This window comes from Lactuca virosa, chromosome 8 (genome assembly GCF_052849685.1).
Source record: "Lactuca virosa cultivar CGN04683 chromosome 8, Lactuca_virosa_CGN04683_v6, whole genome shotgun sequence".
Classification (NCBI taxonomy): domain Eukaryota; kingdom Viridiplantae; phylum Streptophyta; class Magnoliopsida; order Asterales; family Asteraceae; genus Lactuca; species Lactuca virosa.
Genome location: NC_136433.1, coordinates 384975438 through 384990941, shown reverse-complemented (window position 1 = coordinate 384990941; position 15504 = coordinate 384975438). Strand labels below are relative to the sequence as shown.

At 36.9% G+C, this 15504-nt stretch overlaps 3 protein-coding genes across 3 annotated transcripts; all 3 read left to right on the top strand.

Moving 5' to 3' along the window:
- The first annotated feature begins 1208 nt into the window (after positions 1-1208).
- On the top strand, positions 1209-4498 carry SEC15B (exocyst complex component sec15B). The gene is made up of 2 exons (XM_079064070.1): positions 1209-3806; positions 4250-4498. The coding sequence occupies exon 1, from the start codon at positions 1349-1351 to the stop codon at positions 3767-3769; it is 2421 nt and encodes an 806-aa protein (XP_078920196.1). The 5' UTR covers positions 1209-1348; the 3' UTR covers positions 3770-3806; positions 4250-4498.
- A 991-nt stretch (positions 4499-5489) lies between these two features.
- LOC145131972 (uncharacterized) lies at positions 5490-6059 on the top strand. The gene has a single exon (XM_079066615.1). It carries the CDS (start codon positions 5490-5492, stop codon positions 6057-6059), a length of 570 nt encoding a protein of 189 aa, XP_078922741.1.
- A 1756-nt stretch (positions 6060-7815) lies between these two features.
- Positions 7816-8280, top strand: LOC145131971 (uncharacterized protein At5g01610-like). Its single transcript, XM_079066614.1, has one exon. It carries the CDS (start codon positions 7816-7818, stop codon positions 8278-8280), a length of 465 nt encoding a protein of 154 aa, XP_078922740.1.
- The last annotated feature ends 7224 nt before the right edge of the window (positions 8281-15504 follow it).

Here is a 15504-nt window from a genome sequence, read left to right as displayed (position 1 = left end):
CAAACCCTAAACCACAGAACTGGTGGTCAAGTTAGAGTACCTTGTGACCATCATCAGCGCCTCCAAACTCGAATTTCAGTCCACAATTTTCGAGTACTCTTCTGCCCAAGCCTTAGGTTCCAGTTTATGAGGAAATCAATCTACCCTTCATTGCCAGTTGTGTTGTTATCTGAAGGAGATGATGATGATGTGTGAAGATGGTGGATAATCATGTTGGTATTGGATCTCGACTGATCAGATGGTGGAGCAAGGTTGATGATGGTGGTGCAATCGTGGATTTTAGGGTTAATGTGATGTGGATTTTAGGGGCGACGAATCTCATCAACCACCACCGCCACCATTGCTATGAAAAACCACCACCGCTCATCTGGTTCTCCATTCGAAATAAACCTAACACCGGAACCAATCATGTTCATCCAAACACCAATTAACCCACCTCTATTCCCTCCCTATTTATCCCTTCCTCCAATTTCGACGGATAATTTGATTTATAGAACCATTTTCGATTTTTGGATCTTGATGTGATGTCGGTGGCTGTTAGTGGTGGTATAATGGTGGTTTATGGAGGTTCCAGTGAAGGTGATATAATAGGTGTTGAAGGAGAATGACGGTGTTCCAGTGAAGAGGTCAGCGGTCGACGGTGGTGGTGACCGGATGGTGGTTCCAAATATTAAAAAGAAATTAGGAGGGGTGGGGTGGGTAAGGGGTTTTTTTTTGGTTTTTTAATTAAATAATAATAAAGTAAATAAAAGAAATTTAAAAAATATATATTTGAGGGCATTTTCGTCGTTTAAAGTAGGATATGGACTAAAACCACAAAAAATGACAACCATAGGGACCAAAAACACACGAGGTATCCAAAATTGGACCACTAATGCACCACCAAACTTTTTTGGACCAAAGTTACAGATTTTTGACAACCATAGGGACAATTTTTGCAATTTTGTCTTTAAGCAAATTGTACAAAACTAGTAACAAAAATCTTATTTTGGACTGATGGTGCAGCTTCAAATTTTTTTGAACCAAAATCCAAAATTTTTACATACCACATTGACATTTCTGCAATTTTATCTATTAGTTCACATATTTGTCAATTTTGTAATCATCCATTCAATATGTTAGAGAAGTTCCGAGTAAATTCTATTGATAATTCATTGATTAGTGATTAGATTACCATACCAGTTTACCATCACCCGGCGTTGTTACATCCGGATCTGGTCACCTACATCACAGGCTGCCAGCGCTCCTCTATTTCTCTCTCCTAAATATATTCCGTGTCTAACGTCTCCGTTAATCATTCACTGACGGTAACTCTATTGTCGGAGAAAAGAAACCGCAACGAAAGTCGATGAACTCATCCAAAACGCGCCGGAAAGTCGTCGTAGCTTCGGCGGAGAATGGGGACTCTGGCGACAAGCTCGACCAGCTCCTCCTATCCTCCGCCATATCCAACGGAGAAGACTTATCCCCTTTCATCCGCAAAACCTTCGCCTCGGGTAAGCCCGAAACCCTACTCCACCACCTCCGTCATTTCTGCAGATCCAAAGAGGCTGAGATCGAAGAAGTCTGCAAGGTTCATTATCAGGACTTCATAATGGCTGTCGATGACCTCCGTTCTCTTCTTTCCGGCGTCGAATCGCTTAAATCATCCATCTCCAATTCAAACTACCAGTTACAGTCTGTTGCCGGCCCTCTCTTAACATCTCTCGATTCTTTCATAGAAGCGAGAAATAAGTGCCAAAACATATCCCTTGCGATCGAATCTCTTCGAATTTGTGTGCGATTAATGGAGCTTTGCTCGCGGGTGAATTTTCATCTATCGAAGAATAACTTTTACATGGCGTTGAAGTGTATTGACTCGATCGAGAGAGACTTTATACAAAAGACGCCGTCGTCCACGCTCCGGAGGATGCTCGAGAAGAACATCCCTGCGATCCGAGCGCACATCGAACGGAGAATCAGCAAAGAGTTTGGAGATTGGCTTGTTGAGATCCGTACTGTGAGCCGGAACTTGGGGCAAGTTGCTATCGGACAAGCGTCTGCCGGTAGACAGAGAGAAGAAGAATTACGGATCAGGCAACGGCAAGCCGAGGAGCAGAGTCGCCTGAGCGTGAGGGACACTGTTTATGCTCTCGAAGAAGAAGATGACGACGGTTACTCTATAGGAAACGAAGGTAACGATGTTTATGGGAACGGCGGTAATGTTAATGTCGCTCTAGGTTTTGATCTGACCTCATTGTATAGATCCTACCATATCCATCAAACTCTTGGGCTTGAGGATGGATTCAAAAAGTATTACTTCGAAAACCGGAAACTACAATTAACTTCGGATTTTCAGGTATCTTCCATGACACCTTTTTTAGAATCTCATCAGACGTTTTTCGCTCAGATAGCCGGATTTTTCATAGTTGAAGATCGCGTTTTAAGGACCGGGGGTGGATTGATAACGAAAATGGAAGTAGAAAATCTGTGGGACACTGCTGTTAGCAAAATGTGTTCTGTGTTAGAAGATCAATTTTCTAGGATGCGAACAGCCAATCATTTGTTACTGATCAAGGATTATGTGAGTTTGCTTGGTGTTACTCTGCGGAGGTATGGATACTCAGTTGATGCTTTGCTTGATGTGTTAAACAAGCACAGGGATAAGTACCATGAGTTATTGTTATCAGATTGTCGGAAACAAATTGCTGAAGCTGTTGCTGCAGATAAGTTTGAGCAGATGTGGATGAACAAGGAGTATGAGTATTCTATGAACGTTCTTTCTTTCCAGATACAAACTTCTGACATTGTACCAGCTTTTCCTTACATTGCTCCATTTTCATCCACTGTGCCTGATTGTTGTCGAATTGTGAGGTCCTTCATTGAAGATTCTGTTAGTTTCATGTCTCATGGTGGACAGCTTGATTTCTATGATGTTGTGAAGAAATACTTAGATCGGCTTTTGACTGAAGTCCTGGATGATACCCTTCTAAAGCTTATCAGCAGTTCAATTAGTGGGGTGAATCAAGCAATGGTTGTTGCAGCTAACATGGCTGTTCTTGAACGAGCCTGTGATTTCTTCTTCCGCCATGCTGCAAAGCTTTCTGGGATCCCTCTTAGGATGGTGGAAAGAAGTAGGCGGCAGTTTCCCCTGACCAAAGCACGTGATGCAGCTGAAGAAATGCTGTGTAGCTTGCTTAAAAAGAAAGTTGATGGTTTCATGACATTGATTGAGAATGTGAATTGGATGGTTGATGAGCCACCTCAGAGTGAAAACGAATATGTGAATGAGGTGATCATCTTTCTGGAGACACTTCTTTCCACTGCACAACAGATATTACCTGGTCAGGTCCTGAAACGAGTGTTACAAGATGTTCTTTCCCACATCTCGGAAACAATTGTTAACTTTTTAGTTGGTGAATCTGTGAAAAGGTTCAGTTTGAATGCTGTGATGGGGATTGATCTAGATATCAAATTGTTGGAATCATTTGCTGAAAACCAAGCTTCTCTTGTATCTGAAGAAGAAGCTAATCAGCTGAAGAAAGCACTTGTTGAGGCAAGGCAATTAGTTAATTTGCTTCTCAGCAATAATCCAGAGAATTTTTTGAATCCGGTAATCAGGGAGAGGAGCTATAATGCTTTGGATTACAGAAAAGTAGGGATCATTTCAGAGAAACTAAAGGATCCTTCTGAGCGACTGTTTGGAACTTTTGGATCAAGAGGATACAAGCAAAATCCAAAGAAAAAATCCCTAGACTCTTTAATTAAGAGGCTCAAGGATGTCAACTAACACCCTGTGTCTACTCTACTTGCTTCAAGATTCCCAGGTATCTTTCTCTTTCCCTTATTTCATATAGTTTACTTTTTTTTTTGGAACTTTAGCTTTTCTTACCAGTTGCTTGAACATACCTGATTCTTGTTCTGTATGCAATGGAGAAAAATTCCTTGGCTTTTAACACACTTCTCATTGGAGAATATTCTACAATAGTGATATACTAAATTGTCACTTTTTTTATTAAACTTCATTTTTAGTGCATTTATAACCACTTTGAGGAAAATGAAGGGGTCAACCGGTTGTGCCATCCAATGGGACAATTTATGTCCACCTGGCACTGGCATGGCGCCCACCCACGTGTCATGCAACTGTGGCAATTTGATAAAAATAAAAAAGTAAAAAGTAAACTTTTATCATACATAAATAAATTATTACATATTTTTAGCTTAGATGAGTTGCAGGCTTCTAACTGTTATAGATGTATCATGAACTCAGGTATCACTTGAAGAGATCTCAAGGATTGATGTTGATGCAGATGATGGTTCGGAGTAATTCATATTTGTTGGTTGTGGTTGTGGTTGTGTGATTAATTTTGTTTCTTGGACTAGCCCCAGTATAAAAATGCGCTCATTAATAGGTTGTAAGTAAAGTTAAAAAAAAAAAAAAACAGATTTGTGTCAAATTCTTTATTCTTATATGCATCATTAGTAATGAACTAATATCACGAGTTACTTGTCTGTTAAAGTTAAGCTAATTACATGTTTTGCCTATAACTACTTTGTTAACAATAAATGTGCAACTTAGAATCCGACAAATTGCCCACTAGATGCTTCTACGATTACAAAGATGCTCCAAAGGATATGCCTTATGCTTCCAGATAAGTTAATCAATGTCTAGCTGTTTGAGGAGACAACTTTATAACAATTATATATGATTATTGACAAATTACGACTTCTACTGTCTCTCAATCCAGTACATTCTAATTAAACAACAAAATTAATTCAGGGAAACTAACATGACCCATAACATAATTAAAATAGTTTTTGAGAACTTTTATCATTTATGTATTATGTTACTTTGTAAATTTTAAAAAAGGATGCCCACCAGTAATATTTCATTTGCTCTTTGGGTCACCAAGGTTTTGTTTATACTCAACAGACCAATAAACAATCTTTTTGGGTTCTAATTATACCATTGGAATGAATTTCAACCGAATAAACTGATATAATTCTGTGTCGTTCAATGTAGCATTTAATATGACATAAATTGTTCACTTATGTCTGTCTGAAGATGACATGGGGTCTATTGTGACATCAACTAGAACAAAATTGTATTGTTAAAAATCTACTCTAATGATGTAAAGAACCTAAAAAAAGCTTGTTGACATGTTGAATCCTATTAAAAGATAAATGACTTGGGAAAACAAACTAGATTATTGATTGTCATTTCGTCATATTAAATGATAGCTTCCAGTTAATTTTGTCAAACATACTTTCAAAACACAAAAATACAAAATAATTTAACTATTCATTTTGTGGATAAGTCGAAAGTGTTATTGGTACAAACACTTGGTATCTATAAGCATTTAGATAAAAGAAAATAAAATGTTTGTCACAGAAAATCATATATCTAATGATTTAAAGAAATAATAATAATATATTTAATTGAGAACAATGTTATTTAACTAAAAAAAATAGAAATAAGATGAATACACGACAGAAGTAACTCTAATTATATGGATGAAGTCGAGACAGAAACGCAAGGAGTTGATGAGACCAAGATGAGGTCAGATCTTCTCTGGCGGATTACCAGTTCATCTCCTCCGCCAACTCGCTTTCTTCTTCTATCATCATTCTTCCTGCTTCTCCACTTAATTTCTTCCACTGCCTCCGACACGCCTACAGCATACGATGAGCTATTGGAGTACGATTTTCCGGTTGGCCTTCTTCCGAAAGGCGTCACAGGCTACGATCTCAACAAAAAGACCGGAGAGTTCAAGGCATACATGAAAGAGACCTGTTCTTTCAAAATTCAGGGCTACGATATCAAGTACAAGTCAACGATTAGCGGCGTGATAGAGAAAGGGAAGCTGAAAAATCTTAAGGGGATAAACGTCAAAATACTGGTGGTGTGGTTGAACATCGTGGAGGTGACTCATGTCGGCGATCAAATCAATTTCTCAGTCGGAATCCTAGCGGCCGGATTTGAGTTGAGTAATTTTCTGGAATCACCACAGTGTGGTTGTGGATTTGATTGTAATGATATGGTTTCGGGTTCGGATCACAAGTTTTTGATGTCTTCTTAGTGATCTGAGTTTGTCCATGGCTGTGATGGCAAGTGCGCAAATAATTCCAAGGACCAAGTTTGCATCATGAATTGATAATCGTAAATTGTATTTGATTACATGTTTCCCAAATAATTGTGTCAAATTGAACAAATTGTCGTGGAAACCGATGAATTGGCTTCTAAATCCAGAAATTTCAATTGATTAAGTCCCCTGTGAATAATTTGTTGAGGCATAGTTTTTGATCTTTTAAGAAACTGAGTTAATGCACATTGACTGTGTGAGTAGGACTCAAAAGAGGATAAATTGTGTGGGTGAAGGAATATTATTTAGAAAGATAAAGAAACCATGAAATGTTAAGAGAATAGGAGAAAAACAAAACATGTGAGTGCATGTGTGTGAGTAAACTGTGAGAAATCTTGACCATGGAGCCATACCTTTTGCTAATGACATCCAAGAACTCCATACGCCATAATCAAGAACATAGCATGAAGAAAGGTTTCAGGGAGAGAAATCAAAGAAAAGATATTAAAAAATGAGGAACCAGTCTTGAATCAAGACATAAAGAAAGAATCCAGATAAGGAGATGCAATCATTGACCACATTATGTAGAAGATGTGTTCCATCGAAGAAATGAAGTCGATGATGATTGTTGTGAGTGCTCTTTAATTGAAAAAGAAAGGGGATTATGGTAATTGAAACACCCTTGCTAGGATAGTTTGAAATACAATTTAAAAACCATTTGATTTTTAATAAAACCAATTGAAAGTTTTAATTGCTGAAAATCATATAGTCTCATAGTTTAAAATAAAATTTAAAAATACTTTAATATATTTTTGCGCGGAATTAGATCCGTTCGTACCAAAATATAGAGTTTTGGTTAAAAGCGCGAGATAATAATCAATTTAACAATTGTCACAAGTTCAAATGCAACTTCACAAATCGAGGCCTTTAAAATATTCTCGCTATCTTCTAATCAACTCCTAAATCTTCAACCAGAACACAAGTCAAAATAAGTTGGACAATGAAATTGTCTAATTAGAATACATGAGATTGACTAATTTTAAGCAAGAGATAGCAACCACAATGGTATAGAATACTAAGCCTCAAGTAATCAAGACAAAAAAGTATATGCAGCCGTATCAAAGGCGTGTTCGGTACACAGCTTTTAGGAGCTTCTGACTTCTAGCTTTTAAGGAAACGCTAGTAAAAATAAAAAGTCTCGTTCGGCGACAAGATCATTTAGCTTTTAGGCTAAACAAAACGTTCCAAAATCAAAAGCTACATGGAGTAGCTTTCAACAAAACGCTCCAAATCAAAAGCTACCCGCTACCTGCTACCAGCCACCCGTTACCCGCCACCTGCTACCAGCTAGTTTTGCCGAACACGCCCCAAATCTAAGGATGTATAATCTGTAAACCAAAATCAAGAATTTAGTAACTGGTAAATTCTACCTAAAGAAAGTAATAAAAAATTCCAGCAACTAGGGTTTAATAACCCACAATCTATAACAAGAGAACAAGTATTCCATAGTTTAAAGCAAATGGATAATTAATCATGCAAAATATTTTAAAGGATTTACATGCAAAAAATAGAAAAATAGAGTTTTGAATAAAACTTTCTAATAGTTGTTATATTCCATTTTGTACCACGTTTTTTTCTCCTTTTTCGCTTGTTGGATTACAAATATTATTCTACAAAAAGCAACCAACATCCATTACTCCATGCAAGTCTTCAAAATTAAACATCATCATATCTCCCATTCTCCAACTCTCAAATGTCTTCTCCGGCGTCAATACTCCCTTTTCTCCTCCTCCCCCTTCTCCTTTTCACCTCCACCGCCATTGCAGTCGTCGAGACGCCCACCGTGTACGAGGCTCTGCAAGACTACGATTTTCCGGTAGGTCTGCTTCCGACAGGCGTAACATCATACACCCTGAACAAAGATACCGGAGAATTCGAGGTCAAACTTAGTGATACATGTGAATTCTCCGTCTCCGGCTACGATCTGAAATACAAATCAACGATCAGTGGAGTGATCAGTAAAGACAAACTGACGAAGTTGAAAGGGGTTAGTGTAAAAGTAATTATTATATGGGTGGATATAGTGGAGGTTACTCGAGATAGCGATGACCTGGATTTCTCCGTCGGAATATTGTCAGCTGGATTCGACGTTGATCAATTTGAGGAGTCGCCGGAGTGTGGTTGTGGGTTTGATTGCGATAGTTTAGAAAGTAATTAATGGTGAGAAGATGAATATGAAATATCGAAATTGCCGACGAATCTTTTGGATTGGTCACTGTAAAGTGTAAACGCTCAAGAATTAAGGAAGGGTGCATGGAGAGGGTTAAAAATAAGGGGTTGGCTAAATCGACATCTCATTTTACCATTTAGACATCCTATATAATTTTTTACAAAATAAGTGATTTTATTTGATGTCGATCTTTTCTAAAAAATAATTTCGGATTTAATGTATATACTCTAGATTTCGACCTCTGTTTACATGCATGTTTTTCATAATTTTTTTAACAATTTAATTTAATTTAATTTTATATTTTTTACTCACCATTCTTATTTTTAAGACCGAATATTGTAATCTTTTAATACAAAACAGTAAGCTTATAAGATTTTAGGTGATATTATATTTATTTATAAAACCATTTTTTTTTGTAAAAAAACTTGAATTAATAAAATTTCATTCATAAGTACGTGCTTAAAGAAATGATGGTTAAAAATAGAGTGGCCACATGAGTTTTGTGTGACAACTAACAAGAAAGTCCCACTGAAACTAAAGAGAAAATTTTATAGGATGACTATAAAACATGATTTGATGTATGGATCTGAATGTTGGTCGATTAAGAAGGAGCACGAGAGGAAGATGGAGGTAGCTGAAATAAGGATGTTGCGATGAACTTGTGGTACGACACTATTGGACATGATCCCACGCACAACAATTAGGAATTCGCTCAAAGTAGCTTCAATCATTGAAAAATTAAGGGATACAACATTGTGGTGGTTCAGACATGTATGTAGGCGACAACCTCTGTTAGGAGGATGGATGCACTCAATGTTAAGGGTGTGAGGAGAAGAGGAAGACCAAGAAGAAAATTGGAAGATAGTATGAGGATATACTTGAAAATGTTACCTTTTACCAAGGACATGATCTTAGGAAGGAGTAGAGGCGTAAAATTAGGATAGTTGAGTTGTATAGTAGGATATTGACTAACTTCTTTTTTGTTCACTTACCGCCCAGTTTCACATCTCTTTAGTTTCACATCTCTTTCAGTGTTGTTTCCGTCAACCTTTGTTGCTAGTTTTTTGCTTTATGCTTTTTATGTTGCGTACGCCCTCGATATGAGTGTTTCTATGCATTGTCCCCGATGCTTGCTTTTGCCACCTCTACATGAAAATTTGTGGTCGCTTTCTTTGTCACATTAGTAATAATTTCATCTCTTTCCTCTTAATATTCTTTATAGTGGCTAATTTTTCATATTGCTGAAAATTCAATGCACATATTATGATCTAGACGAATAAACAAAACAAATTTTATTTTACTTAATTTTATTATTTATTTAACATATTTTTATGACGGTGGTCATGGTCAAAAGCAGATGGGCACTGCCTATTTTATACATAATACATTCAAAATTATAAGAGAGAGGATGTTGAATCCAAAGTACATGAGTCGGTTCAAATTCTAACCCTCATCCCACATACTAAAAAACCATTAACCCAACAACCTTAGCCCTGATCATAAAAAATAAAAAAGGACCATTTGGTACTACCATTTAAATGAAACACAACTCAGTTTAGAAGTCAAAAAAGAACAAAGATGAAGGATGAATTTACTTTGTTACCTTCTTTTCCGATAAGAAAAGTTCATGTAGATAAGGAGAAAGTGAGATAACATAAGCACTTTGTTGGTGTTCTATACAAGCCCAAATTACAAAATTAAGAAAAAGTGAAGGATATAGAGAAGATACATGGAAAAGAAGGAAAAAATAAAACCCCTAATCTCATATCTACCTATCTACCTGAAGCATACCGAAAATATATGATTCAAGGTCTAAATATACAAAATTTCATCTATGTACCAAATTTTCACAGTACCAAATAACAAAATCAAACCCACATAAGTAAAAATAACCTAAAATTGAGAAAAAAATCGTCAATAATAAGTAAGAATAAAAGCATTATTTTGTAAAATATCAAAACATCTACCATCGATAAAAAAAACAAGAACTTAACCTTGCCCTATTTACCTTAAAAAGTCGAAGTCCTTAGCGCAAGAAACTCTATTTGACCAAACTCTTCATATATACAGGTTTTGTTAGTTGCGATGAATGGTGGTGATGGTGGTTTGACTGAATTCTTCATCTTCAATCACGCTGAGATGAATGCCATTTTTTTGGAACCATTGATGTCTTCCTTCTCCCACTTCAATTTTTTAATACTACATTATTAAATGATTTTATAGAGGAAAGGGATTTGAATGAGTTTCCCATATTTTAAGCAAAAAGTTGGGAAAATGGTGATCTGAATTAGTCTTCATATGAATGACACGTTCTTATCTATTAGTCTTCATATTGAATGACTATGTTCTTATCTATTTTTGTTAACCAAATAAGATTTCAATGCATAAAATGGTTGTATATGTTGCAATAAATCTTGTACCTCTTAAAATCCAGCTTTTTACCAAATTAATAAGAAGTATATATATATATATATATATATATATATATATATATATATATAGTTATAAATTTGATGTAATTAAAAGTAAAACTAACCAAATTAGACTAAAACATTAGAAAATAAAAGAAGGAGATTTGAGAGGATTCTTGAACACTTAGCATGATTTGAGGATGTGGCGACAAGTGTTTGCTTTTGAGAGCACCAGGAAATTGCGGTGTCACTTAAATGAAGGTCCAACTAGCTTCAGCATGATTACTTCATTTAGTGCAATTACTTCGGCATGAGTTGAGGATGTGACGACAAGTGTTCGCTTTTGAGAGCGACAAGAAATTGTGGTGCCCGTTCATGAATACGTATCCAGTTTGAGATCTAGCTTTATGAGGATCAAATAAATAGTCTGCATTTGCATAACCAATCAAACCTTCTTTTGAATCATTATGATAAAATAACCATAAATCAGTAGTTCCTCGAAGATATTACAAAATATGCTTAATCCCATTCCAATGCCTTTTTGTTGGGGATGAATTGAACCTTGCTAGCAAGTTTACAACAAAAGAAATGTCAGGTCTAGTACAACTGGTAAGATACATAAGAGCCCCAATTGCATTTAGATATGGTACTTCTGGACCAAGAACTTCTTCATTTTCTTCGCGAGGACGAAATGGATCTTTGTCAATATTTAATGATCTAACAACCATTGAGGTGCTTAAAGGATTGACATTGGCCATATTGAAACATTTCAAGACTCTTTCTGTATAATTTGATTGATGCACAAGTATTCCGTTAGACATATGCTCAATCTGCAAACCAAGACAATATTTGGTTTTACCAAGATCTTTCATTTCAAATTCTTTCTTTAAAAGTTCAGTCACTTCGATTTCTTTATTCGTTCCAATGATGTTTAGATCATCAACGTAGACCGCTATAATCACATACCCAAATGTTTTTTTCTTAATAAATACGCATGGACAAATAGTGTTATTTTTATAACCTTTACTTGTCAAATAATCGCTTAAACGATTGTACCACATGCGTCCATATTGCTTTAACCCATACAAAGATATTTGTAATTTTATAGAATACATTTCTTTGGGTTTTGCACTTAATGCTTCAGGCATTTTAAATCCTTTAGGGATTTTCATATAGATATCACTATCAAGTGATCCATATAAGTAAGTTGTAACAACATCCATAAGGCGCATCTCTAAATTTTCAGAGACTGTCAAGCTGATTAAATACCTAAAAGTGCTTGCATCCATTACCGGTGAATAAGTTTCCTTTCCTCATAGTCAATTCCAGGTCTTTGGGAGAAATCTTGAGACACTAGCCTAGCCTTGTACCTTACAATTTCGTCTTTCTCATTTCTTTTTCGTACGAATATCCATTTATACCCTAATGGTTTCACAACTCTAGGTGTGAGGATAATAGCCCCAAAAACCTTTCTCTTGTGGTTCGACATCATCATTCATAATATCTGATGCAACTAAATAAGAAAATTTCGCACTTATATTATCGGTTTCATTTTGGTCATATATTCTATTTATTTGACCATAATTTAGTGCAACATCTTCCTTTCCTGGGAGAATTTTGATATTTCGTGTTTCTACAGGAACAATTTCCTCACGATCTAGTGTATTTTCTACTCCTCTTCGTCTTCGTGGGTTCTTATCCTTCGAACCAAATGGTCTCCACGCTCTAGGCGTGTTTTAGACTATTGAGTGACTTTATCATCAGAATGTCCATATGGAATTTCAATTCGAGCTAGAACATTGATAGATGGTATATATGATTTAGTCACCCTTTTTGTGTCAGTAAATGCATCAGGCAATTGATTTTCCATTTCTTGGAAATGCATTATCTTTTGAACTTCCATTTCACATTGCTTTGTGCGAGGGTCAAGATATGATAAAGAAGGCTCATGCCATGAAACATCATTTTCTATAATCTTCTTTTCTCCCCTAATGATGGGAAATTTGCCTCATCAAATTGGCAATCAGCTAGGTGTGCTGTAAAAAATCACCTGTTAAAGGTTCAAGATATCTTATAATAGAGATTGACTCATAACCAACATATATTCCCAACCTTCTTTGAGGACCCATTTTTGTCCTTTGTGGTGGTGCAATGGGGACATATACTGCACACCCAAAAATTCTCAAATGGGATATATTTGGCTCTTGACCAAAAGCAAGTTGTAGGGGAGAATAAACATGATATGAAATTGGTCTCATGCGTATCAATGATCCAGCATGTAAGATTACATGACCCCAAACAGAAACACGAAGTTTGGTTCTCATTATCAATGGTCTAGCTAATAGTTGGAGACGTTGAATCAGTGATTTAGCTAAACCATTTTGTGTGTGTACATGAGCAGTTGGATGCTCAACAACAATTCCTACAGACATACAATAGTCATTAAATGCTTGTGAAGTAAATTCACCAGCATTATCAAGTCTCACTCTCTTTATAGTATAATCAGGGAAATGTGCCCTTAATTTAATAATTTGAGCAAGAAACTTTGCAAATTCCACATTACAAGTTGATAATAGGCAAACATGAGACCATTTGCTAGATGCATCTATTAGGATGATAAAGTATCTAAATGGTCTAGACGGTGGATGAATTGCTCCACATATATCACCTTGAATTCTTTATAGAAATCCAGGTGACTCCCTTTCAACTTTTATTGGAGAATATTTTATAATTAACTTTCCAAGGGAACAAGATGTACATGATCTTATGCTACTGGATTGAGGGAACTTCTGGTCCTTCAATGGGTGCCCATGCGTATTCTCAATTATCCTTCACATCATTGTTAATCTTGGGTGGCCCAACCTATCATGCCATAAACTGAATATCCCAGGATCACAAAGTTTTTCTTTGACTACCAGAATTGATTCAATCATATGTATAATGCAAACCAGAATCAAGTGTTGGTAATTTTTCAAGCACATGGTTTTTGTCTATAATATATATATATATATATATATATATATATATATATATATATATATATATATATATATATATATATATATATATATCTTATTTTCAATGGTCACAGTTTTTTTGTCATATCCTTTGAAATATATGTCATTGAAACTGTAAAGAACGGCTCCCGGTACACATTTTTATTATAAGTTTTTGCATGTTTACACAGGGACTCGACGAGTTGGAGGCCCAACTCGTCGAGTAGATGCGAAGGTTTGGGCACGGGTGGAAGAGTCTACACGCCGAGTCGGAAGCCCCGACTCGACGAGTAGACCTGTCTGGATGAAACCCTAAAATTTAGGGTTTTCACCCTATTTAAACACATTAACCAGCCTCCCATGCAGCCCCCATTGTCTCCCTTAGCCCAGAAAACCCTAACTCGTGACCATTGAGCTTTTGCAAGTGTGTGAGTCATTTTTGAGAGTATTTGTGTGATCTTGAAGCTAGAGGAGGAAGAAGAAGGAGCTAGAAGGTTCAAGGAAGCAGTAGATCCAAGGTCCAAGCTACATTTCCAGCCCCTTAAAGGTATAAAGTTGCTTCCTTGACTTTCCTATTGCTAGATCTCCCCATATTTGAGTTTAGGGCCATCTTTAAGCAAATTTGTGAACCTTTTTGAGTATGAAGTGTGATCTGAAGTTGTAACTTCAGATCCAGATCTCTTTCAGCCCCTATAGCCATAAATTTATGAAATTATCATGCTTTAGCCCTTCCCTTAGCCTAGACTTCATTTTAGACTTGGAAATGGTGTTTTTGGCTCATGATACCTTGCATGCACGTAAAGTTTGTAACTTTACGTGTAATATGGACCCTAGGAGGCCAGATCTATGTTCTGGATGCATTAAACCCGATTGAAATCGACTTGGTAATCTTGGACTTTGGGGGACTCGGCGAGTCGCTCTTAGGACTTAGCGAGTCGGGTTATGGTTCTCCAACCTTTTCTGTTTCTGATCGATCTGGTTGAGTATAGAAGAGGACTCAACAAGATAGACTGGAATATCGACTTGAAGATCGAGGAACTCGACGAGTTCAAGGATGAACTCGGCGAGATCAAGGCAATGTCCCAAGGTATATGAATAAGAACTCGACGAGTCAAGGAAAGACTCGGCGAGTCAAGGACTAACATTACAACTTGCATGAAGATGGACTCGGCGAGTGAAATGATGAACTCGACGAGTCATAGGTGAAAGGTCCCGATTCCGTATGGAGGGAACTCGGTGAGTTCTTGAAAGGCTCGACGAGTAGGAGCGAAGTTCCAGGATGTTAGTGGATTATGGAACTCGACGAGTTGGTGGACCAACTCTGCGAGTTGAGTCAACCAGATGTTGACTTTGACTAAAAGTTGACTTTGACCAGGGTGTTGACCTTGACTTTGACTTGACTTGAGTTGACCTATGAAAGGGTTAAGAGTGTGAAATGGTAATTAAGGAAGGTTGTTATGTGTAGGAGTTTGAGAGGAGTTGATCCCAACATCGAGTACAGTTCAGACACTTCACGTCATTGAGGTGAGTTACCTTCCAGTAGAAGTGGGTCTCAGGACACAATGCCGGCCCACCAGTAGGAGCTTGTAGTTAGATGATTGTCTGTGTGATAATTACCTGACATGCCACTATCTGTTATGTTCTATGTGCCAGTATGCTATGATTCTATGTGGTAGTGGTAGGGGTGAAATAGTCCCCGCTATCCGGTTGAAATAGACCGAAGGGGAGGCAGGCACCCAGATATGCTAGGCAGTTATCCGGTTGAAATAGACCGAAGGGGAGGCCATCACCCAGATATGCTAGGC

Excerpts from the sequence above, each read along its gene's own strand:
- SEC15B (XM_079064070.1), top strand. The coding sequence starts at position 1,349 with ATGAACTCATCCAAAACGCGCCGGAAAGTCGTCGTAGCTTCGGCGGAG.
- LOC145131972 (XM_079066615.1), top strand. The coding sequence starts at position 5,490 with ATGGATGAAGTCGAGACAGAAACGCAAGGAGTTGATGAGACCAAGATG.
- LOC145131971 (XM_079066614.1), top strand. The coding sequence starts at position 7,816 with ATGTCTTCTCCGGCGTCAATACTCCCTTTTCTCCTCCTCCCCCTTCTC.